Source organism: Pogona vitticeps, chromosome 2, assembly GCF_051106095.1.
Source record: "Pogona vitticeps strain Pit_001003342236 chromosome 2, PviZW2.1, whole genome shotgun sequence".
Lineage (NCBI taxonomy): Eukaryota > Metazoa > Chordata > Lepidosauria > Squamata > Agamidae > Pogona > Pogona vitticeps.
The window spans coordinates 151,611,503-151,634,836 of NC_135784.1; the positions used below are offsets into that span (position 1 = coordinate 151,611,503).

Consider the following 23,334-nt stretch of genomic DNA (forward strand, 5'->3'; position numbering starts at 1 on the left):
TCACTGGAAGATTCAGCCACAGCAATTACAGCCCAAATGCACTTTTTAATTGTTTGAAGCTCTTGGTAATATCTCGGAGCATGCTGGGATAACTCTCAAAGATTCAGAACTCCTCAGATTTTTAATGTAGAAGTGATTCAACTATTTGTATGATTGTAATACTGGCTCTTATTATGCAGACTCTGTAGTTTTTACATGCTTCTTACCATACTGTGCAAGAATGGACTTTATAATCTGATGAGAAACTGGAAGAGCAACAGCACTGCAAAAAGGCCAAATTCTAACATCTTAATTTTGCAAATTTGCGTATATTATTTTTCATGCTTTATAACACTTCTGTCGCCAATTAGGAAGGAAAGATAGTCTCAGACCCTTCAGTAGTCCTGCCAAGCAATCTTTGGCTTCTGTTATTTATTTAACCAAAGTTTATGCTTTTTACTCATCTCACTGGTGGGGGGGGGACAGTGTGTAGCCTGCATTACTAAATTGTAAACTGCCCAGAGAGTGCTTTAAGCACTATGGGGCAGTGTATAGGCAGCACACTTTTAAAAACTTTTCTCTACCATCGTAAGGACTAGGAACTTGTGCTTCCATTTTTCCTTTCTCCATCAGATTTTTAACTACCATACCAGGTTATTATATTTTACCCTTGACAGTATAGTTGCAGACATGCATGATGTATGTAATCCAGCTGCAACAGTTGCATCAGGCCAGCATATCCGCCCCCCCCTTTTTTTTTTTGCAATGACCTGATTTCTAGCCTGCCATTCATTTTCTAGTTAGGACTTGTGCCCGGGAACTTTTTTCCCAGCACCCCAACTGTGTTTGCCAGATGTCAGGGGCGAATCCCACCGCATGGAGGACTCCAGCATTTGAAGGAGAGCTGTTCTGTTTGTAAATGCACTGGGACAAGCATGCCTATGTGCTGCGGTGGTGCCGTTATCAGGGGCTCCCTGGCACCTACCAACCACATACCTCATGACTTCAAATGTTGTGAGCATTCGGTAGGAGACATGTGATAACCGAGCATCAGTTCTTTACTATGTGAAAAGGTCAATGGACTTCCGTTCTAGAATGAGAAGTCCCCCTGATCCCCTCCTTGCCTCTGCAGAGCTCAGGGGTTTTCAACAGTTGCATGTCCAGCAGAAATGTTCCTAGGTGAAACGGTTTCCCCTGTGGAGAAGCCATGAGGGGAAAGTGTCCCTGGGATGTCCTTCACCCCACCCCAGTTCTTCCAATTTCCAGAACAGGGTACGAGCTGCCAGGGTAGCGTGCAGGAGCTTTTCCCAGGCCTGAGGGCTGGTGCTTCTCCTTTTGGGAATTCAGCACCATCTGGGCAGGTGAATAGCTGAGGAATTACACAAAGTGGTGGTGGTGGTGGAGGAGGAGGAGGAGGAGGAGGAGGATGGACGTTCTAACCACTAGCTTTTTAGATGGCACAACAGAGAAGGGCATTTTGGGCTCATTTCTGTCACTGTAGGAATGGTGTTAATCTCTTCTTTACTCTGATGCTTTCTCTTCACCCGTAGATATGGCAAAATTGTCTCCACCAAGGCCATTCTGGACAAGACAACCAACAAATGCAAAGGTAGGTGCAGGCTGCGTCCTGCCTAGTTGGCTCCATGTGGGGAGGTTCTCTGTGCAGGGCATGAAAGGGAAGGAAGACACAGGCCCGGTCTTAAGGCTTGGATTCCTGGAAGTCTGCTTGTAGTTGGGTGGGGGCAGGGGTGGAGGGGAAGAGATTAGGAGCCCCGATGTTTGACTACATTCCCCCCCCCTTCTCTCTCCATGTGCTGTAGTCCTAGAATTAGCCCTCCCCTCCACCCCTTGAATAACATTTCTTCACAGAATCCTGGCAGTCTCAGAGGCTTTTAATTCTGCACATGAAGGGGTGGAGGGAAATAAAAGACCAGGATTGGACTCTAGAGCTAGGCTGGGGTGGGGAGGATGGGTTCTGTCTGGGAGGTGGGGATGGGTTATCTGTGTGGGAGGGGTGGTGCCAGTGGGGTGGGTGGGGAGTTGCATTCCTCTCATGCCAGACATTGCTGAGGGGAAGGAAGGAGGAGCATCCGCTTGGAGCAAAACCTTGAAGAGGGGCAGGGGAATCTCTCTGCAGCCTTCGTCCTGTGAGTGCCAGATACATCCCCTCTCACTTTCCTACCAGGGTGTGCTAACCCGTCTGGTGACATGAGCTGAGTGTGGACCTTCTGAACTTCTGATGGCCTGGTGTGTGCTAGAGGGTGCGATGCTGTAGGGATCAAAAAGTGGGGTGTGTGGGAGGAATGAAAGGGGGTTCACTGTGCCCTAGAGGTATGCTTCCTAGTAGATAGGGCTCGATAAGGCATGTATGAACCTGAGGAAAGCAGGGTGTGGGTCATCTTGAGGGCAGCTGCTTTACCTCAGAAGCAGGATTGTAGGGGTCTGCCTGCCAACCTCTCATCTTCTTCATCCTACAGGCTATGGCTTTGTGGATTTTGACAGCCCCACAGCAGCCCAGAAGGCAGTGACTGCACTCAAAGCCAGTGGGGTACAGGCCCAAATGGCCAAGGTAAGTCCTGTGTCCCAGTGTCTAGAGGAAGGGACAATGTTCAACAAAGACACCTTCCAGGGTAGCACTGGGACATGGATAAAATTAACCCCAGGCTAAGATTAATTCTCTGCAACTCTGCCCTGCTCAGGCAAAGTCTTCCCCCAGGCCATTTACAAATAGATTTTGCAGCAGCCCTTTATATGGTGGAACAGTGCTGTGGAAGTTCTTTTGCTATATCTTCATTGCATTGTGTTGTGGACATATTTAAAGTGCACCCTTGATCCCTCATAATGTGGGGTTGATGTGATGGCATGTATTCTGTTGACCAAAAGCAGGCAACACAAACTTTGCTGGTAGGTTGCTGGAGCAGAAAGTGGAGTTACTTCTGTCTTTGGCTGTTTGTGAGGCCACGTTCAGGTAACTCACAGGCAGAGCAAGGACAGCAGCCTGCATCTGAATGGGTCCCAGTGTTGTGTATCTCCATCCAACCCCAGGTATGGGAAGGCTAGTTCCATTAGAGGCACCCACTATGAAAGACTAAAAAATGCCAGGACTCATCCTCCCATGAACCTTTGTGAGTCCCAGACAGCCTTGGGACTCCCACAGTGTGTTGGAATGGTTTCCTTTCTCCTCAAAGCAGACTTGGTTCAAGAGGAGCAGGAAGGTAGGAAGGGCTCCTCTGAAACCTCCTTGTTTTTTGGGGCTCCTACTCCTTGAATTCTGTTTTGGGAGTTTCAGGTAAATTCTGGGAGCAGAGGTCTTGAAAACCCAGAAGTCCACCCCTATCTATAAGTGCTTCACGCACAGCCATGTCTGCCATTCCCTTGCTGTGTCTCTGGTGTGGGAAACCGTGTTGCAGCATCTTTGCCTCATCTGCTTCCTGATGTGGATGTACAGTCTGGCTCCAAACTGTGGATCCCTCCCCAATACCTGTAAATCCCAAGACTCAGCACTTCCTTTAGTATCTCAAAAAGTGCTTTTTCTCAAGAAGGCTGTCCCAAGCATAACGTTATGACTGTTTTTGCTTTGCTTCCTTCGCTGCCTCTCTTGAGAGTGTGCCTTATGTGCAGGGAAGTTGCGGAAATGCCTGGTGTCATGGGTGATTCAGGCAGACTCTGCATCAGAGAAGAGACGGGGCAGTTGGAAACCAGTGGGTCCCATGAGGTGGGGTGGACTGGAGCTAGGCAACAGCCTAACGTCCTTGCTTCCATAGCAACAGGAGCAGGATCCTACCAACCTCTACCTGTCAAACTTGCCTTTGGGCATGGACGAAGCCGAACTGGAGTCGATGCTAAAACCCTTTGGACAAGTCATCTCCACACGTATCCTGCGCGATGCCAGTGGCACCAGCCGGGGAGTTGGCTTTGCCCGGTAAGGAGAGTGGGTGGGCTCTTTAGTTCACCTGTCCACTTCCTTGTGCTCCAGTCCTTCTCACAGGTGTGGGCTTTCCACACCTGCTAACCTATCTGACCTGATTGGGGCCACTTAACACAGAGGTACTGCCTAGTGCAGATCTGGTTGGGCACTCTTCATTGAGAGACATATTCCTTTGACTCCTCTGTCATCAAGGCCCTCATGGCTGACACAGCAATCAAGATAGTTATCCACTAGTCACCTGTGCTGTTCCTATGGATGAGAGCCTTCTCGATCCACATGCTTTTATCCGAGCATTTGTTTCCAATAGGGTGTTCACAGAGGCACTGGCTTGGCCAGGCTCTCCCTTTTGTGTGGAACATTTGCAAGGAAGCTGAACTATCCTTTTCTTTACCACTGGCTTTATTCTGTTCAGCAAGCAGACGAGCGTCCTTTTCCCCACAGCCCTCCAAAGTAACATACTTTAATATAGAAGTGAGCAACTTGTGGCCTTCCAGAACGTGCTAAACTGCATCTCCCATCATCCCTGACCATTGGCTGTGCTGATCATCAGGCAGTCCAACAACATCTGGAGGCCCCAAATAGCTCATCCCTGGTTTAATGCTTCTCGCCATATGAATCAGGGCCATTCTGTCCTGAGTTTTCCTGTTTTTCCCATGGGAACTATTGGCATGAAACCCAGATTTGCCATTTGATAACAGCACTTCACACAGGGAGGTGTATCAGACGTGTTGGTTGTAACATCTGAGCAGGCTCTTAAGAAGAATTGTATACAAGGAAACTGGTCAAGTGGTTGGGCTAAAAGCAAGTAAGCAAACAGTGCAAGAGACTTAGGGGCCCATAGAAATGGGCCAAAACCGAAGGGGTCCAGTTGAGGTTGGAAATGTGGGGCACAGATAGAACTGGCAATAAAAACACATTTGTTGTGGGCAGGCACTGCTGAGGAAGGATTTGTTTTGTTTTGTTTTTAAATCCTACAGAGCAGAAAGGGTAGATCTGGCGCTTGGCATACACATTATCTTCTTCCCTAAAGTCCTGAAAGCTCACTGAGAGGCATTGGCCAGGCTGCACAAGTACTTTCAGACGTGGTGGTCCTGGGCTGCGTAGGCGGTAGCTGAGTGGAAGGCTGACTCAGTTCCCTGCTCTCCCCTTGATGGAGGGATGCTAGCTTGCTCCTTTCTCCTGGACTATCCTGTGATGCCCCCTGCTGCCAAGTTTGCATTTTCCTCCACTGTAAGCTTGGCTTCTCCTGGTTCCTGTCCACGCTGGAGTGTTCTCCCATCCTCAGCAAAACTATGAACTGCCTCACTCCCTCAAGTAGAATTAGGAGCTATAGAACAATAAGGGTTACTCAATTTAAAATTCCATCACTGCTGGCATTCGGCTTCTTTGTTCCGGGTGGGATAGGAGATAAGAGAAGGGCAGTAGAGGTTTCCAGGGGTGGGGTCGGTGGGCATAATCTTTTAGGGAACTCACTCATCTTTCCTGCCTGATACCACCACCACCGCCACATGTTACAGCCCATCCCTTATTCTTCCCCTGTCCTTCTGGCTGCCTGTACAGCTGGAAGGGATTGTAGGAGTCAAGTATACAGTCATCACAGCATAGTAGTGTGTAAACAGTGGCTAACAACCTCCCATATTGCTTTTTTTTGGTTGCCAAGCCTGTTCCAGGATTAGACCTTGTACTTTTCTGTTCCATTTTAAAGTCATCCCAGGCAAAAGTTCCTTGTCCGTGTGGTTTTTCTAGGTCGGATCCTTTGGCAGGGCTCCTGTAGAATCCCTTTCATGGGCTCCGTTCCAAGAACGTCAAGTTGGCAGCTAATGCTCCTGGGCAATGCTCACTAAATCACTTATGAGTGTGTGATTTTGAAATCAGATTGGAGAGACTGGCCGCTGGATTTCCATTAGTAGCGTCACACCTACGTAGCATTCCTACCTTACTTGCTGGCACAGTTCCTGTCGATGACAAGCAGAAGTGCAACCCATTGCCATTGTGTCATCTCTGCGTTTCACTGCCGGGGAAAGGGCTTTGCAGCAGATCTTTTAACCATAGAAGTGAACCAAAGGAAGGGACAGCTCCTCATCGACTCCTTTTTCAATTCCCGTGTCCCAGAGATGTTCTGTGATTGAAATCAACTAGACGTAAATTGTCTGTATTATTGTTGTATTGCTGCAGAAGCTCACGTCCTCCCTTTCTTCTTTGGTTTCATTTTTTTCACACGCAGGATGGAGTCCACGGAAAAGTGTGAAGCTATCATCACCCACTTCAATGGCAAATATATCAAAACGCCCCCAGGAGTACCAGGTGAGGGAGAAAAGGGGCACAGCCCAAGGGGTGGCATGTAGCATAGCATGGATTAACAAGGATAGCAGCTGGATTACGACATGGCCTTCAGAGGCATTTTCCACATGCAGGCAGAGTGATGAGATAAAGCTTTCCTGTGCTCAGGGACAGCCAGGGTTATTTGTCTTCGCCATTCACAAATCAAATAGTTAGATGGATAAAAAAAGAAGAGGTCTGCCTTTTTTTTAAAAAAAAAAGGTGAAAAAAGGGAGCTTGTGAAGAGAGCAAAGCCTTCCTTTTTACAGCTAGCCCGTTCCCCTACCTCTGCTTGTTACACTCTGTTTGCTTCAAGAGCGATTCCTTCTCAGCCTCCATCCCTTCTGATTGTCATGGTTTGCCCAGCTTGGAGAAAGGCACAGAGCATTTTGCAGAGCTTGGGGAAAAATTATTAAAAAGTTTGGATGTTTGCCTTCTAGAATTTCCCAGCCAAAAGGCCTGAATGATTCTGGGAGTTGTTAAGAAAAAAAAATAACAATTCTCAGGTTTAGCATGTTAGTTTGGTAGCGTAACACAAGATCAATGTGTACGATGATTTGGCTCACTTTTGGCTCACCTGCCCCACCCTTCAATTGTAAAAGCATCTCCTAGCTTACTGTTTTGTACACAAATGGGGCAGGTCTGTGGCTCACATGCCCCCGTCCCCTCCAGGTTGCCTGTTTGTCTAGAGTATGGCAAGGGGAAGGTACCTACCTGTTTCTTTCACCTCTTGCCAACAAGACCTTGGAGCCAAAGGGAATGAAACGGGGGCAGTTTGTGGGGGAAGCAGACAATGGTGCAGAAGAGGGCAGTGGCCAGGGCAACGGGGGATCATGTGAGCAGCGAGGGAGGCTCTTGGATTCTAGACTATTCAGAGCTGGCACTATCCAAAAGCATGCTGCTGTCAGGAGCGAAGGGTCATCCTGGGGGCAGGGGCATGACGGGGGACAGGTTCTGGGTGGTTCTAGTCCAGAAAAGTAACTTTTCCATGATGTGGAGCTGGAACAGAGCTTGAAGTGGAATTCTAGGAATGAGGGTGACGGTCATGGTTAAGAGGTGACCTTTGGTTTGGGATGAAGTACACTGACGGAGCCAGCAGGGATGAAGAACATCCCCAGAACCAGGAATGGTCTCGGTCCAGAGCAGTCGAGAATCTCCGCTGTAACCCCGTGTTTTCTCCATCTACAGCGCCTCCAGATCCATTGCTTTGCAAATTTGCTGATGGTGGACAGAAGAAGCGCCAGAACCAAGGCAAATATGTGCAGAACGGACGCGCCTGGCCACGGGAGAGTGACACAGTAAGGAGGGGCCGGGTGAAGCAGGAAGCAGAGAGGCTTCAGCAGCCAGAGAGCAGCCCTATTCTTCCACGCATAGGTTTTCCAGCCTGACCCTCCATTGCGAATCCATGTGGATCGGTCGAGGGTGTGTGTGTGTTCAGGGTCAGGGGAGTGGTTACGTTGTGTCTCTGCCCCCGCATTGATTTCTCATCACAGTTCTGAGCAGTGGAAAGGGCTTGTCTCTTCCCTCAGTGCTGGTGTGGCGGCACCTGAAGAAGGAGCTGGCAATCTGGACTGGGGATGACTATGGGCCATATTGGGCTTAGAGGCTTTAGGAGGTTGACTGGCTGCACCGTTTTGCCTGCTGGGCTAGTTGGAGGCACAGTTAAAGGCCCACCAAGCAAAGTGAGGCTTGCTCACTCCCCTGACGGATTGCTTTGGAGGGAATCTCTGGTGAGTCAGCAGAAGAAGAGGAGAAGTAGCTCCATAGATGAACTATCTGTTATTTCCATGCAGGGCGGGATGACCTTGACCTACGACCCCACAACTGCGCTACAAAACGGGTATGTCTTTTGTCCTCCCTGTGCTTTCACATCTTTATTGAAATATTTTAGTAAAGGGACCAGTCCTTCTTCAGAGGCTCCGTACGTGGCCTTGTGGGGAACAGGTGACGTTTCAGCCATCTCTAAATCTTTGTACAAACCTTTAACTCTTTCTTTTGTAGGTTCTACACAACACCCTACAGCCTGGCCCCTAATAGGATGATTGCCCAGACTGCACTCTCTCCTTATCTCCCATCACCTGTTTCCTCTTACCAGGTAGGTGTCTGTCCCTTACTCACCTGCCCTGTATTGGCCTTAGATTTGGGCTACCGAGAGAAACAAGACCAAGGAAATAGCTCTGTAAGGAATTGTGAGAAAGAGATAGAAGCTGGATTTGCCCCCATTCCATTCACATGAATGAATGAGTGAGTGAGTGAGTGAATGAATGAATGAATGAATTTGCTTAGTTTGAACTATATACATTAACTAAATTCCCTACATAACATTGTTCTTGCGGTTGATGAAGATGAGATACAAGGGCTGGGAAATGGTGCGGCATCCTGGTTAAAAACTAAACTAGAAGATGTATTGATTTGAATCCAGTTATGTAAAAATGGAGACTCTGTCAGTACATCTGCTTTTGAGAGTAGAAAGGGTCATGTGGGTGGCTGAACGTACTACATTCTTGCCTTTCTTATGTCTTTCCTACCTTCTGTCTCCTCGGATGCTTTTCTTTCAAGCTAATTTTGGATACAAGAAATGAAGACTGAAGTAACAAGTGTTTTGAGGGGAAAGGCGAATGGCAGGGGTTGTTACTCTAACCAGCACATCCTTTTTATAGTAAAAATAGGGTGTTGTCATCCATATTGTTATGTGACTAGGGATATTTTTGGGTTTAAAACAACTTTCCCTAGCTTGGGTCCCTTCAGGTGTTTTGAGCCTGCAGCTTTTATCAACTATACCCGATGTGACCAAAGGTCAGAGGTGAGGAGGGTTATAGTCAGAAACATCAAGAGGCACCCATACTGGTGGAGGCTGGTTTAACAATATAGATCACCTACTGTCATAGTTAGTTTGGACTTAAGATTCTGAAATAGCAAACCAGGAAGTCCGTGCTTTGAATTTAGCCACAAATTCACTACATAGCTTTAGCCTCAAGCCACCATCAACCACTCTGTTACCAACAGTGTAGAGCTACCAATGTTGATCTAGCTTTCTGGTCTGTTTTAGGGATTACTGGGGAAGTACATCTGAAACGTCCTGTATAAAGGCTCATTATTCTTACTCTCCTTATCTCTAGGTTCACAGCCCATCCTGGATGCACCATCAGTCATACCTCATGCAGCCCACGGTGAGAACCTTTCCATCAGAACGGTTTCCGTAGAATCCCTCTCTAAGGACATTTTTGTAATCAACTCATAAGAGTGCCTCTTGATTGCAAACTGTTCTTTGTGAATGCAACTGCAGAAGCCAAAATATTGTAGCCCCCCACCTTGAACACTAACAGATTTATTTCAGTGTGAAATAAATGAAATCAATTTATCCACTGAAATAAATTCCATTGAATTAAATAGTCATAGGAGGTTATATAAAAGTATGTCATTCTAAACTATTGCACAGATATAGTACTCTTAAGGGCGCTTTTGTTTTTATTGTGGCCAAAAGAGACGTAATAGAGCCACCTCTCTGAATCCTGCTTTGTGAATGCAGGTTTCTTCTGATCTTACTTCCTGTACAACCTATCCTTTGAGGCTTATAACCCTGTACAGAGACAACATCGCCACCATGGATTGCTCAAGGCCCTTCAATAAACATGCCTCTTGCTTTGTCGCCCTCCGCCCAAAAATCTGTTTCTGATCTTTCTTTCTTTCTCGTTTTGCCAAGCAGGGGACAGTGCTGACACCTGCCATGGATCATGCGATTTCCATCCAGCCCACCTCCATGATGGGGCCCCTAACCCAGCAGCTGGGCCACCTGTCCCTCAGCAGTGCTGGCACGGTGAGGAAGTCCTTTCCTTTGCCCCTGCTCCTTCTCTCTCTCGGGGGGGGGGGATATGTACCCATGCCTCCTGCATCCTTTGACCTCTCTCCATCTTTGTCCCCTAGTATATGCCAGCAGCAGCAGCTATGCAAGGAGCCTACATCCCGCAGTACACACCTGTGCCTTCCTCTAGTGTCACCGTTGAGGTGAGAGTCCCTGTTGTTCTTTCGGTCTCAGTGGAGGACTGTTGCACACACAGAGAGACACGCCACTGGGGTGTTGCGTGTTTACTAGGATGAAACAGTTCATCCAGGTCAATCTACAACCGGAATGTTTAAGTGGTAGAGAAGAGGGTGTTGTATTTGTATACAAATATGAAGCCTGCTGGTACAGATGGCCAGCTTTATGAACACTTACACCCAGAACCCACCAGACCATTTACGATGTGGTGCGCACGGCCAGCATCATCTTCTGCACCCCACTTGCAGCAGTAGCTCGGCTGCTGCAACCCCGACTTGCTGCTCACCCAACCACTCAGCGGCTGAGCGGAGAGACTCCTCCTCCTGCCCCTTTGCCAGAGTGGCTGGGTGAGCAGGGAGGTGGGGCTGCGGCAGCTGAGTGACTGCTGCAGTTTGGGACGCAGATGATGGTGCCAACCACATGTACTGCGTGGTAAGTGGTTGGGTGTGGTCTGGAGTTGAGTGTTCTTCAAGCCAGCCACCTGTGCCAGCAGGCTTTTTTATTCATATACAAATACGAAGCCCCCATCTCTGTTAGGTAGGCACCCTGATTTTCCACTGATGCAGTCTTTTATACTTAACTGTGCTTAAAGCAAGGGTGGCTGGCCTCCAGAAAGCACATGGATTTGGCCACGGGGGGAACCTGAGGGTTCCCTGTCAGTGCTGTCCATCTGACTGCCAGTGACAAGAGGCAGGTGAAGAGAAGGAGCTGCAGGGGTAACCTGGCTAGCGCTTGGAGGCGGGACTCCTCCGAGAGTGGGCCAGAGGGACACACGAAACAGGCATGTGACAGGAAGGGAACCTCTTGTTTGGGAACAGATTACTGGGGAATGCAAGTTTCTTCCAATCTTGTTTCCTGTATGTACAGTCTACCTCTAGGGCGTTGGGCTTATTTCATGCCAGTGTCTGCCATGCCTTGCTTTTAGAGGCATTTTAGAGACGTGTCCCATGCAAGCTGCGACACGTGCAGACCGCTCTGCACTATGAATCCCTGCCAGCGGCACAGGTGGCAATAGAGACTCCTCTGTCTGAACTTTGGCTGCTCACTCTTTTGTATGAGCCAAAGCAAGAAAAACAGGAAGAGGAACTGAACAGCAGAATAAAAAAGGAGGGACGGGCTTTAGGAATCAGGGCCTGTGGTAGCAGCGGTTAGCTGGGAAGCTCCCAGAGGTTGGACTGAGCCAATGTCTAGAGCAGAGCTCAGGAAGGCTCCTCTCTCTTTTTTGAACTAGAACTCGTAGAATACCCCAGCCATCATGGCTAATGGCCATCCCTCCTTGCTGGAGGATCTAAGGGGCTGAATGCCCAGATGTAACCAGGCCAAGTTCTGCTCTAGAGTAGTAGCACTGCAGGCTCTAGAAACATTGTTTGGTGGGGACAAATGTGTGAACTCATTTTCTACACAAACCATGGACTAGATAGACCATGATCAGTGGAGTAGGGTGGAAAAGTCCAGGGACAGTGTGTCAGCCACTGCAATTCCCCCAATGGGTATTTCATCGCAGGAGAGCAGTGGCCAGCAGAGCCATGTGACAGTGGAGTCCCCATCGGATCATGCTGCCTACTCGTATCAGTACAACAAGTAACAACAGGTAAGGCTGCTGGGGTAGAAAGGGGGCAGGGGGGGCAGTGAAGAGTGATGTAAGGGGTGATAGACTATGTGACTCTCCCCTTCTCTGCAGGGCTGGTCCAGGTTTTATCACATTCCTGGCTGCCAGCCTTCTCTGTAAAGGCTGGGCATAGACTTAAAGCGCTGTGGCCAGTGCCCAAGGATGCCCACTTTGGGACTGATGCAGACCCACAAAGAGAGGACAAGTCCACCATTAGGCAGAACAAAACGGTTGCTTCCTGTTGGCAGATGCCAGGTGGCATGGAGGATGCAGTGGTGGTGGCGGCAGCCCCCGTGGTCCTTCCCTTCTGTGGAAAGACCGTGTTGTGTGTTCCCCCGAGCCCTACTCTTCACCCGTTGAGCTACCGTGCTGCTGTCCTCAGGGGTGCAGGAGAGGATGCTCTCCCATCACCGGTGCTGAAGATTCAGTTGCTGTTCCTCGGGTCAGCTTCTGTAGGTGGAATAGATACAGGGGACCTCCCTGTTCCTTCACTGAGGCACTGACATATCTGGTGCCTGCCTTAGGACACCCGCAGAATAAACACATAAAAGAATTGTTCCACTTCCCGATAACAGGGGAAGAGAAGTTGGATTCATCATTCCCTTGCTTCCCCTTCACCAGTGGATGGGCACCTCTCACGTTAGTGGACCCTCTTTTGAGAAGCAGCCAAAGAGCGAAAGCAGCTCCTCCTCTCACACACTGAGAGCAGTCCAGTGTCAGTGGCTCGCAATGTAGGAGGGAGAGCAGGGAACTCAAAAGTTAGATCATGGGATAACGACCCTGTTCTGTGGGCAACTCAGGTCAGTTTTTAAATTCTCTGACTGACTGCAGTAGGCAGGAATCACATGCATCATCAAGCCTTTTTCTGACACCACTAGAAGGTTTGCTTCCTTTGTGTGGCAGACACTTCCTTAAACGAGAGCTTTTCTCATCCGGGGGAGGCAGCGCTGGTACATGATCCAATCCATATGTATAAAAAGGCATGTTGTACCTCTTGCACCTCCTTGCCCCTTGGCTCCTCTGCCCACAGTGGCGTTCTCTGTACCCGTCTGCCAAATGACGCAGGCTAAGATTTCATGCCTCCAACAAAATGGGCGGAGGTCTGCAGGAGCCTGCGCTGGAGTCAGTGGGTTCTTTGTAAGGTGGAACAAGATTTGACCATCCCCCTCTGGGTGCTCTGCAGGCAGCTCTATGCATGATGAATCTGGCAGGATCCCCTCATGGAACACGGAGTACCAAAATGGGTACGCCTGAGGTTTGTTGTGAGCTTGAGCAGGGCCCTGCTGGCTTTGAAGAAAGGTCTATTCTAATCCAGTTGCAGTTTCAGTAGCCGAACAAAGGCCTACAGGAACCGAGCATCATCACTGCACCCTCCATCCTGCCTGCCATGCTGGAAGTGACATTTTCCAGTTTCCATTTGTTCCAGGGGAACAAATAAACTGGCTCCATAAATGTATCTACATCCCTTTTAAAGCCGCCCATGTTGACACTCACCACTCCATCATGTGGTAGTGAATTCTGTGATATACTGTATTTTTCGCTCCATAAGACTCACCTTTCCATAAGATGCACCAATTTTTAGGAGAAGAAAACAGGAAAATATAATCTGTTTTCTTCACTCCATAAGACGCACATACTTTCTACCCCCCCTGTTTTGTGGGGGAAAAGTGCGTCTTATGGTGTGAAAAATACGGTAACTAAGCATCCTTGATGATTACACCTGTGCCCTTCCACAGAAATCATAATGTGTGTTTCTGCCCTCCAGCACAGTCTTGTGTGGTGTGTGTCTTACTGAGGGCAATTTTGGCAGATGAGCCCAAGATCAGTGGGTATAGGGCTGCCCCCAAAGCATGTGGGACAAAACTGTAGCCGGGAAAGGTGTATTGCCTGCGCCCCATTATACTTTCTTTGTGATGTAACATGCCATTCCAGTTTGTTCCTTAGCAGGGCTGTGGCCAGAAACGGGAAGGGGTAGTGCTGAAAGGCTGTACGGCCAGCATGGTGGACGACCGCTTATACAGATGACCTTGTGCCCTGACTTTGTATTCGCTGCCCTGTCGTGTAATGCCCTCCATTTTTCATCCCTCCCCCCCCCCCCAGTGCCATCGAGGAGCTCAGCTCTGAGCAGTCACTTCGAGGGAGACAACTTTTGTTTTGTTTTTTTTCATTTGTGCTGCATTCAGAAGATGGAACCATTTTTGTTTTTGTTTGTTTGGTGGTTGTTTTTTTTTGCAAAGAAAAAAAGAGGTGGTTTTTGTTTTGTTTTTTAAAAAAGGAAATAACTGCAATAGACTTTTTGACACCGAGGAACCAAAGGAGGTTAGAGGGCTGGGTGGTGAAAATGATGTTCCCCCCAAAAACCCTTAGATGTACAGATGGACTAAGGACTCTTTTAATACGAGGAAAACATTTTTTTTTTGTGGGTGCGTGTGTGTGTTCGCGTGTTTCTTTTCTTGTTAACAGCAACATCAAATGCTTTAGATGCCACAAAATTCCCCAGAGAAGAACTGTTCCCCCGCCCCCCTGGCGCTCGCTCTCTCTTTTGAGAAGATGACTCTGTACCTCTGGGAGAAAAAAAAAAATTTTTTTTTTTTGCTCCTTTGAATTTGTTTTGTTTCCTTTGGTCATTTAAGATTTTTTTTAAAAGGACAAATATGCAAAAGTGTTTGAATATCTTTTTCTCTCTCTTTTTTTGGTTGTTTTATAAGAAAAAGATGCTCTGAGAAAGTCCCCACCTTGCGACTATAGGATGAAAAATCAATGCAGACTTCTTTTTTTCTTCTTATTTTTTCCTCGGGGTTACGGGGGTGGGTGGGTGGGAGGGAATTTTGCTTTGAAAGGATTATTTTATTATTTCGAGAGGGCTGTGGGTTTTTTTTTTCTAAAAAAGACAAATTTACAAAAAACAAAAAAAGGAAATCTACAAAAAAAAACTACAAAAATGGAAACATTAAAAAAAGTTGAACTTTTGATGGCAGCAAGAGAGGTTTGTGTAAAGGTGATGGAAAGACATTATAGCTGGTGGCATTTTGGTGAACTGAATTTTTTTTCCTGGCATAAACTTTGCCACAGCTGAGAGAGAGAGAGAGAAACAGAGTTTGCTAGAGACCTCGATTTCTGCCCTCTGCCGTGTCCCATGGGACTGGTGGATCTTGCTGGATGCTTTGGACTCTGATTTGAGCTTCTGTGCAGACCCTTCCTTGCTTCCACATGGATCTTCCTCCCCTCGCCTGCCCTGCCCTGTCCTGGATCAGGGGAACAAATAAACTGACTGAGGAATCTGCCGCCAGGGATGTGTCGTCACTTCTGGACTCTTGGACACTGAACGGACACGTTGCCAGCAGCAGCAGCAGCACTTCGTACCCCTTGCCCCTGCCCCTGGGACGTACACTCCCTCCCACCCACCCACAGTGCCTTCTGCCGCCTGCGGTCTGGACTGTGCTGCCGTACGCTCCCTCCAGTTCCTGCATGCCTGTCAAACCCAGGTGCACCGTGCGTCTAGTCTCTTGACAAACCAGTTGGGAGGGGACAGGTGTTGATGCTTCCAGCTGGTGGGGACTGGGGGCCAGTCTGTTCCTGTTGCTTTAAGAAACAAATACAAACAAACCAGGGCACCTCTAGCACCTTGCAGGGGATGGCTGAACTCCCCAGCCCCACTGAAACGGAGATCCTAGTGACTATGCACGTTCCCCTCTCTTCCTCTCCCCCAGCCCTTGGTTGCTGGCTCCCCAGATTCGCAATAGCAGGACACTATGTGCAATAATCTGGCCCCCTCCTACAGTGCATTTCCCCGGAGAGCCTCCTGAAGGTACCAAGTGCTTTAGACAACCTCTGCATGTTTCCTCTTGTTCTCCCCCACCCCTGCCCCAGCATTGCTTTCCCCCAACCAGATGGTGCTAAATGTCTGATCCTCAATTCCACCATAAAAATCACCCCAGTCTGCCTGGCATGAAGCTGACCTTTTCACCAGATTTTAAAATGTTGCTTTCCCAGCCCTGTTGGATGTGATCATGAGAAATCTTGTCCCCCATCTTTTCTTGATGCCCAGCCCATCCATACCTATGAGGAAGTAGCTCTTATGCAGCTGACAATCAGGGAGGACTAATTGCAGAGGCCATACGGGTGTCGTGTGAACCAGGGATGGAGTGTGTGCGCGCGTGTGTGTTTCTGTGTATGCACCGCCCATGTGCTAGGATTTTATAGTAAGATGGCATTTGAAGAAGAGATCCTTGTATAACGGGGGTTGTGCATTTCTCAAGCCGCTCGTATTTCCTTCTTCTTTTTTTAATGGCTTCTAAAATATTATAATTCCTGCCTGAACAGGAATGGGTATAATCCCTAACTGGAATGTTTGAGGTGTTTTGGAACGATAAGGGTTAAATTATGGTGTGCGCTCTCTCTCCCCACCCCCCCAGCTCAATTGCAAACATGCTTCAGTCACTGGCTTGTTTGTGTCTCTCCCGCACTCCTGCTTTTGGTGCACCTTGGTTCTCAATAGCACAGGAATGTTAAGAGATAAGGATCCCCACAATTAACACTTCAGGTAACAGTACGGAGAGATCTTTGCCTAAGCTGGTGGTTTTAATATTAGTCTATTACCAGAATGATGGTTGGACGTTCATCGGGCAGAACGAATCAGCCTGATGGGCTTTCCCGCCCTTGCCCCAAGGGTGCTGAGCTGAACAGAAGTGCCTTGACCTGGGCATAGGTGCTAACCGTCTCCTCTTCTTCCTTTCCTCCACAAGCAGAATTCATGAGATGTTGTTCCCATTTGGAGGTACATGAGGGAAGAATTAGGACAAAAATGGTCAGTAAATGGGGTTCCACTTTCCGTTGAAAGTGGCTGTTCGAGAAGTCCTATAGAGATAGAAGGGTAGAGCAACTCACCGGTCAAACAGCAGGCTTTCAAATGGCATAGAAAATAAGAGTTGTATACAAGTCTTCTCTCTCCCTGCCCTACACTGCTCAAATTTGGTTGTGTGCACCAAGGGATAAGTCTGTATACCTACTAAGTTTTTTAAAGTTTTAGTCTTCGTCAAAAACACTGGTGAGCATCAACCAAGGTATATTGCCTTACTCCTGGTTAAGGTTCCAGACATACATGGGAACAATAGCTTGCCTTCCTCAGCTAAGTTATACCACTGGAAGGCATATATAAAGTGCCAGTAAGTTCTGTTTGTTATCATGCTTTTTGTTTAGTTTTGGTTTTGGTGCAGAAAGAATTCAACCACATGTAGCATGAATCATGGGTTGCAAAGTACAAACCCATACCCGGCCATTAATTCTGCAGATTAGTTTGCTGCTATGGTAACCCTTAGCCATAGTTTAGGCATTTAGATGTAAAATCACAATCATGGTTAAAGAGAAGAAACCATATTTAAGCATGACATCCACATACATATAATCAGATCTTGGCTTATGAAAAGCTTATAATACGCCAGAGTATCCATGAGTTTCATGGAACTATAAAGAGCCCCACAGGGGCACTGCTTTACTTCTCCTTGAACACAAGCAGCAACACAAATCAGGGAGCCACACTTAACTGGTGCTTCCTCTTACATCCATTGTAATTGGTGGCTTCCCCACAAGGATCTTCTAATCCTTGCTAGTTTTAAAACTGGGACCTGTAGTGAATAAACATCATAGTTTATTATTATGATAGAATTTGATCAGCCAAGCAGGGACTGCATGAAGCTGCCATTAGACCTTTTACACCCAGTTCATTTGATATTCCCAGATATAGGAAAGGAGAATACAGATAAACTCAGACTGTCATCCTGTGAGACTCGGTTGTAAATAAGGGTGTATTTTGATGTCCATTTACTCAGAATGATTTTAACAAGAGTTGCTTCTAAGTAGAGATGTGTAAGGTTTTATTTCAGGAGCATGGTGAAGATTGCCCAGGAGAGAACTGTTCCTCATGTGGAACTCACATGCAAAGTCCATAGGTTTGCAGACACACCTATGGGGTTAGTTTGACTAGGACATACACTGAACTGGTTGGCTGTATCTTCCAGTATGGAGAGGAAAGCATCGTTATATCTGAGGCCGTGAGCCATGGTGAGTGACTCGTTGTCTATAGCGAGAGCACAAGAGTCAAGGGGTTTTAAGTGTCTTGTGTTGAGATGCTGCTGTGTTTAGCAGTTTCAAAGACTGTCCTAACTGGTGCCCCATTTTCCATAAAGTAATTTCTCCTTTCAAAGCTGTAGTCTTCTTAGTAGGGTTATTGTGAATGCCATCTCCCATATACTTGCCCATAAATTACAAACTTTTCTTTTTAGTTTGAGTCTAAAATTCATATCAAAATTCATGTATTTTAGACTGTTGGTAAAATACTCCTTTCATTTTACATACCTCTCATCCAAAAATAAACGTTAGTATCCAGCTGCAAAAAGGTTCGTTTTGTTTCCTAGAGATTTCCATCTTTGCATCAGTAATGTGTCAAGGTTCTGCATCAGTTGCCTGCATTTTACCTTTGTTACTTTCCATGCCTGTTGCCCTTGCTTTGTCACTATCCTGGAAGACTTGTTTTTCCTGTAAAGCATTTTACATGCATTTTTATTTGTCGAAATCCTGGTAATATAATCCTTGTGCTGAAAAAAATCTTGCTGCATTTCAGATGGGCTATACTAGACACAGAAAAACCTTCTGCTCAAAGTGATGCCCAGCAGTGCAGCAACAAACTCATAGATCCACATGTATCTTCTCTGTGGATTGGCTTGCAAACTTGAGTAAAGGATATGCAGCAAATGGTTATGCCTAAGCACCCACCCAACTTCTCTGGATCTGAGCAAATAACGTTGATGTTGCCTATGTTTCTTTCTAGCCCCTTTTTCCCCCAATTAATTACATTGCAAGCTTGTTCTGGGTGCCTTTCATTCTAGTAAGTTTATACCTTCCACCTTCTAAACCAGTCCCTAGAGGTTTTTCAACTAAAACTCCCAGAAACCTTCACCACTAGCCGAGCTGGCCATGATTTCTGAGAGTTGTGGCCCAAGGACATCTGAGGATCCAAGGTTGGGAAGCACTGTTCTAAACAGAGGTGCTGTGCTTGCTCAGTGCTCAGCCGCTAGCCAATTGTGACTCAGTGGTAGTGCTTTGTAGAGGCGGGGAGGAAGATCTGTTGGCTGAATGCTGCCTTCTTTGCAAGAGGTTGTACTGAATGGTTGTGCGGGGCAAAATCTGGACAGTTTTTTTTTGCAGAAGAAGGGTAGAATGTGGATATGATCCATTGAGGAGAGGAGGCTAGGAGCAGGCCAGATGTCTACTTTTGATTCTGATGCCCTTACTCTCTTTATTTGTTTACCAAAGAAATAAAATAATCTGGTCCTCCCAGGGATAACAGGGTGCCACTCAGTATTTATTTCTCACGAAGCAAAACCTCAGAAGAAATCCTTTTTTGGATACAGTTCCCCAGATGTCACAGCTACCCTGGCCGATGGGTCCTGCTGACGGCGGTCTGGGGAGGTCCACTCTGGAAAAGCAGCTTTCCTCCACTCTGTATGGAAGTGTGTTTTCTCTGTGAGAAGGCAAGTGTCTCAGAAACCCGAGGGTTCTCCTGTAAGGTCCACCCTATGCAGAAGGGAAGTAAGAGTGGCAAGGGAGCAAAGAGCAGGGGGTTCAACAGAGGTGAGGACAGAAAGGAAGTAAGGGGAGGCCCTGCCTGTGAGAATGAGGTTGCGTCCGGGGTGGGGGGGGGAAGTGAGAGCAGAAAATGGGTAGGTAGGAACCTGGACATATGAAAAGTGGATGCTAGGCCTGGGGGTGTGTGTGTGTGTGACAGCAAGACTGTAAGAGAAAGAGATGGATGTGTGCAGACCAGAAAAAGTGTGCTGTGGGCATGGAAATGCAGTAGACCACATACATAATCCCTGTACATTTTTTTTAGTGCCCTGACTCTGTTCTCACTCTCCACAAACCTTCCTTCATACACTTCCTTGCTTCCTTCCCCCCCTTCATGGGGTGCCTACCACAACCAGACCGCCCTGTAATTCCATCCGTCTCGTGTTGAAAGGAAGCGTTGCGATTAGGAAAACTGTCCTGTTCCCTCGTTTTCCCAATCCAGACCCTCAAGCAGGGCCATCTTTGGAACGGCATCGCCCTTGATGACAGTTAAGAAGTAGCAGGAAGATTCTAGGCCTCCTTGTTGTGGCGCCTAGACTTTTAGGTAAACCACCATTTCCTGGAAGCTGCAAATAAAGGCAAGGCCATCATCTTCAGCCACCCCTGCAGAGCTGAGGTTAGGCCACGTTTTATGACTCCTCTTGGTGACATTTTGGGAGTTGCTGCTGAGCAACTGCAGTCTTTTAAGACCACGATTTGCCTGCCTCACCTGGGGACCGAACACAAGCTGGGACTTTGGAGCGTGCTTCTCTGAGCTGCTGGATTTTTTATAATCTTGTGCCTTGATTTCCCCTGTCCCATTCTGCCAGTGGGGGGAGCCAGCCCCGGCACTTTACATGTCCAGTCTTGTTAAGGCCTTTTCCTGTCTGCCATCCCACCCCGTCTGCAACACAAAGATCCCACAGCCTTGTTCTGGTCTACGCTGACAGGGCCCTGTGCTCTCTGGCCCAGCCTCCCTCTGCAACAGAACCACCCTTCCATCTCCTGCAACACACTTTGCCCATCCAGTGGCCACCGCACTGGAGGGGAGGAAGCAGCCGGCTGCCTCCAAGATCTGGCAGACTGTAGATGAGCCTCAAATCTTTAGTCCCCCTTAAGTGCTGGTATTTTAAGAAGTGAGCTCCATCATCCAGAACTCTTTGTCTACTACCCCTGCCCTTGCCCTTGCTTTGCAACCCCAGTTCTCCTTGGAAGTTGTTGGTGCTATTTAGGAAAAACACAAAAACAAAACCCGGTTCGTAACATCCCTTCATTTTTACACTCGCCAGTTCCAGTTATTTGTCATTCTTAGCTACACATCTACCTCACATGCGCTTGCAGTTCATCTGTATAACCTGAACCGGGAAAAACTGCACCTTCTCCAAGGGATAAGCTCCCCACCTCGTCCACAGAAACCCTCCGGGTTCCTCTGCTTCATTTAATGGGAGGGGAGAGAGAGAGAGGGAAAAGTTTGTTTTTGACAAAGAATTACACCTTCGTTGCTGCTAATTACTAAGACTTTTGTATATGTACCACACTTTTGGTTTTTAAAAATTCCATTGTAAATGTGCTTGTTGGCTTATGTGAACCTGAGCAGAAATGTTTGTTTGTCCAAAAGGGGCAGGGAACAAAGTTTTGTGGTCTCACGATGTGTGACTCCCAGTCATGGCAAAGACTCCAGACAGATAATAAAATGACTTGCTTGTGGTTGTTATTATTGAGGGCAAGAGAGTTGGCCATGGGCCTTTTAGATCTTTAGGACTTCTGTCCCCAGAAGCCCCAGTTGGCATGACCAGTGGTAAGAATTATGGGAGCTGTGGTCCAAAGCATCTGGAGAGCCAAAGGTTCTCCCACCACCTTGTGCTTCAAAGCCTTTTGTATCTGTACTCTTTGTGCTGGAGAAGATGAAAGGCAGCCACCTAGAAGAGAGATCTGGAATGGGCATTCACCATCATTGTTTTAAAACAATTTGTGATGGTTGTGGGCTCTTAATTTAAAGACACCTCTAGAGCAAGATAATGGTTTAGGCTGACAACTCCTAGTACACTGAAAACCATAAGCACACAGTATAGCCAGCTACCCTAGAGAGCAGGTTGCTGTGAATGGGGACCAGTTTCAGATGCTGTGTGCACCCTCAAGAGCTTCAAGAGCTTTAGCTAAATATTTTAGCTAAAAATCCACAAAGTTTTATTCCAGTAACAAAGAAAAAAAATTACTGGCCCTATGTTACAGAGTTCTACCGAAACTGAAACCCTGGCATTTCTAGTTATAAATGTGTGGAAACCGAGCTGAATGCAACAACCTATTAGGCAAAGATAGTGGCAGTGGGGATGCGCTTTCCCCCTAGGTAGTACAGATTTCTATTTGACATCACAAGGCAAGGAGGTAGGTTTTGTCCCACTGTGATGATAAATCATCTTCCAGCACCTAGGCCTGACTCATAGTGGAAGCTACATAGACAACTGATTTGACACAGAACAACTGTCCATGCAAAAGTGATTGCTCCCAAATTAAGGGCTGTGAAGCTGCAGTCCTTTGTCCCCTGGGAAGCCTCTCCTGTCCACATGGCCCTCGTAGATGCAGTTTTCTCAGCTGAAAACCAATATGTAAAGCAATTTCGAACTGGCTGGCAAGCAATCAAATAATACACGTATTCCTAGCCAATTCCATGGCTGCAGAATTCGAGATTCTGAATGTTACGAGTGCCGGCCTCCCCTTGTGCCACAGACGCGCACCGGAGGCATAGTTGTTAGGAATCGTTTCTGGGGGAAACAGAAGTCAACATTCTGTCTTCCCAGGAAGTCTCCTTGGTAGTCATGGAGCTGAAATTATTAATGCTACAAAAATCTGGGTGCCCAAAGAGTGGTTAAATACTATCTATGCTGTTACTTAATGTGGAAATCATAATACTTGCAATTACAACCAACTAGTAGGTTTTCAGAGTTGCAGCCCAGTCTTCGCCTCTCAATCAGAAAGGTCCAGGGCAGATTAAGCTTATACTGAGATCTGCTTTGACCCAATACATCAAGAGCCAACCTATCTCCTCATCTTGGACAACTTTATAGCTTGTCTGCACTTTCCTCTGGAGCAATATGGCCCTTTTTTTGATGGGTTTGATCATTGCACTGATGTCTTCCCCTAGAACAAATTGCCGTTAAAGCAGATAGCAATAGACATCCATCAGTAGCGATGTACATCTTATGTCAGTCCATGCCTACAGTAGACGATATGCTCTCTCTTGTGATTTAAAATACTTCATAGTTCTGAATCGGGACATGTCAGGTAGATTTTTGCTTTGAAAAATGAAAGCATGTATTTCCCATGGACACAAATGAGTCATTTGCAAACATAGTTGCCATTCAAAGAAACAGAGGATGTAGCAGTAGTTTGCCTCTGGCCCCATTTCTGATTCAGAACCCCATTTCAAAGTTGCTGGAATTCTCCAGAGCAAACACCGCCACCCGTGGACTTCCACTTATGATGAGAGGTCTTGACACACGTCATGTTTCACTTCATTTACCTGCCAGTTTTATTTATATACTTAGGACTATTGTACAGGTGTTTTTTTAATTGAAAAGTTTCTATAGTTTTGTATTTTCCATGCTACAGCCAGGCCTGTTTCTCTCTCTCAACCCTGTATACTTCCCTTTCTGTGGAGCTCTGACTGGTCTCATTTTGAACAAAATTTTGTTTTGAAATAAAAGATGGGGAAAAAAAACCACTTGTGACTTAATTGCTTCTCGGAAAAAGTTTTATATAGGATTTTGCACCTGATGGCCATTGAGAGGCTTCTGTGGGATATTAGTCATGAATTTCAGACAGTTTTTCTCAGAAAGTGTGGAGATCTATAGAAGCTTA

The 23,334-nt window shown here is 47.0% G+C and overlaps 1 protein-coding gene across 4 annotated transcripts in view; it reads left to right on the plus strand.

Moving 5' to 3' along the window:
* The window catches only part of RBMS2 (RNA binding motif single stranded interacting protein 2), a 76,347-nt gene extending 61,739 nt beyond the window's left edge, over positions 1-14,608 (plus strand). For 2 of the 4 annotated variants that reach the window (XM_072990873.2, XM_078384395.1), the window contains 12 exons: positions 1,530-1,588; positions 2,457-2,548; positions 3,750-3,901; positions 6,132-6,211; positions 7,415-7,524; positions 8,020-8,066; positions 8,228-8,321; positions 9,346-9,396; positions 9,933-10,043; positions 10,151-10,231; positions 11,770-11,856; positions 13,975-14,608. In XM_072990873.2, coding sequence (XP_072846974.2) covers positions 1,530-1,588; positions 2,457-2,548; positions 3,750-3,901; positions 6,132-6,211; positions 7,415-7,524; positions 8,020-8,066; positions 8,228-8,321; positions 9,346-9,396; positions 9,933-10,043; positions 10,151-10,231; positions 11,770-11,850 — 958 coding nt within the window. In that variant the 3' untranslated portion in view covers positions 11,851-11,856; positions 13,975-14,608. Of the gene's footprint in view, positions 1-1,529; positions 1,589-2,456; positions 2,549-3,743; positions 3,902-6,131; positions 6,212-7,414; positions 7,525-8,019; positions 8,067-8,227; positions 8,322-9,345; positions 9,397-9,932; positions 10,044-10,150; positions 10,232-11,769; positions 11,857-13,974 lie in introns of all 4 variants that reach the window. The other 2 variants (XM_020784767.3, XM_020784778.3) reach the window with 1 other exon arrangement.
* Positions 14,609-23,334: the final 8,726 nt, after the last annotated feature.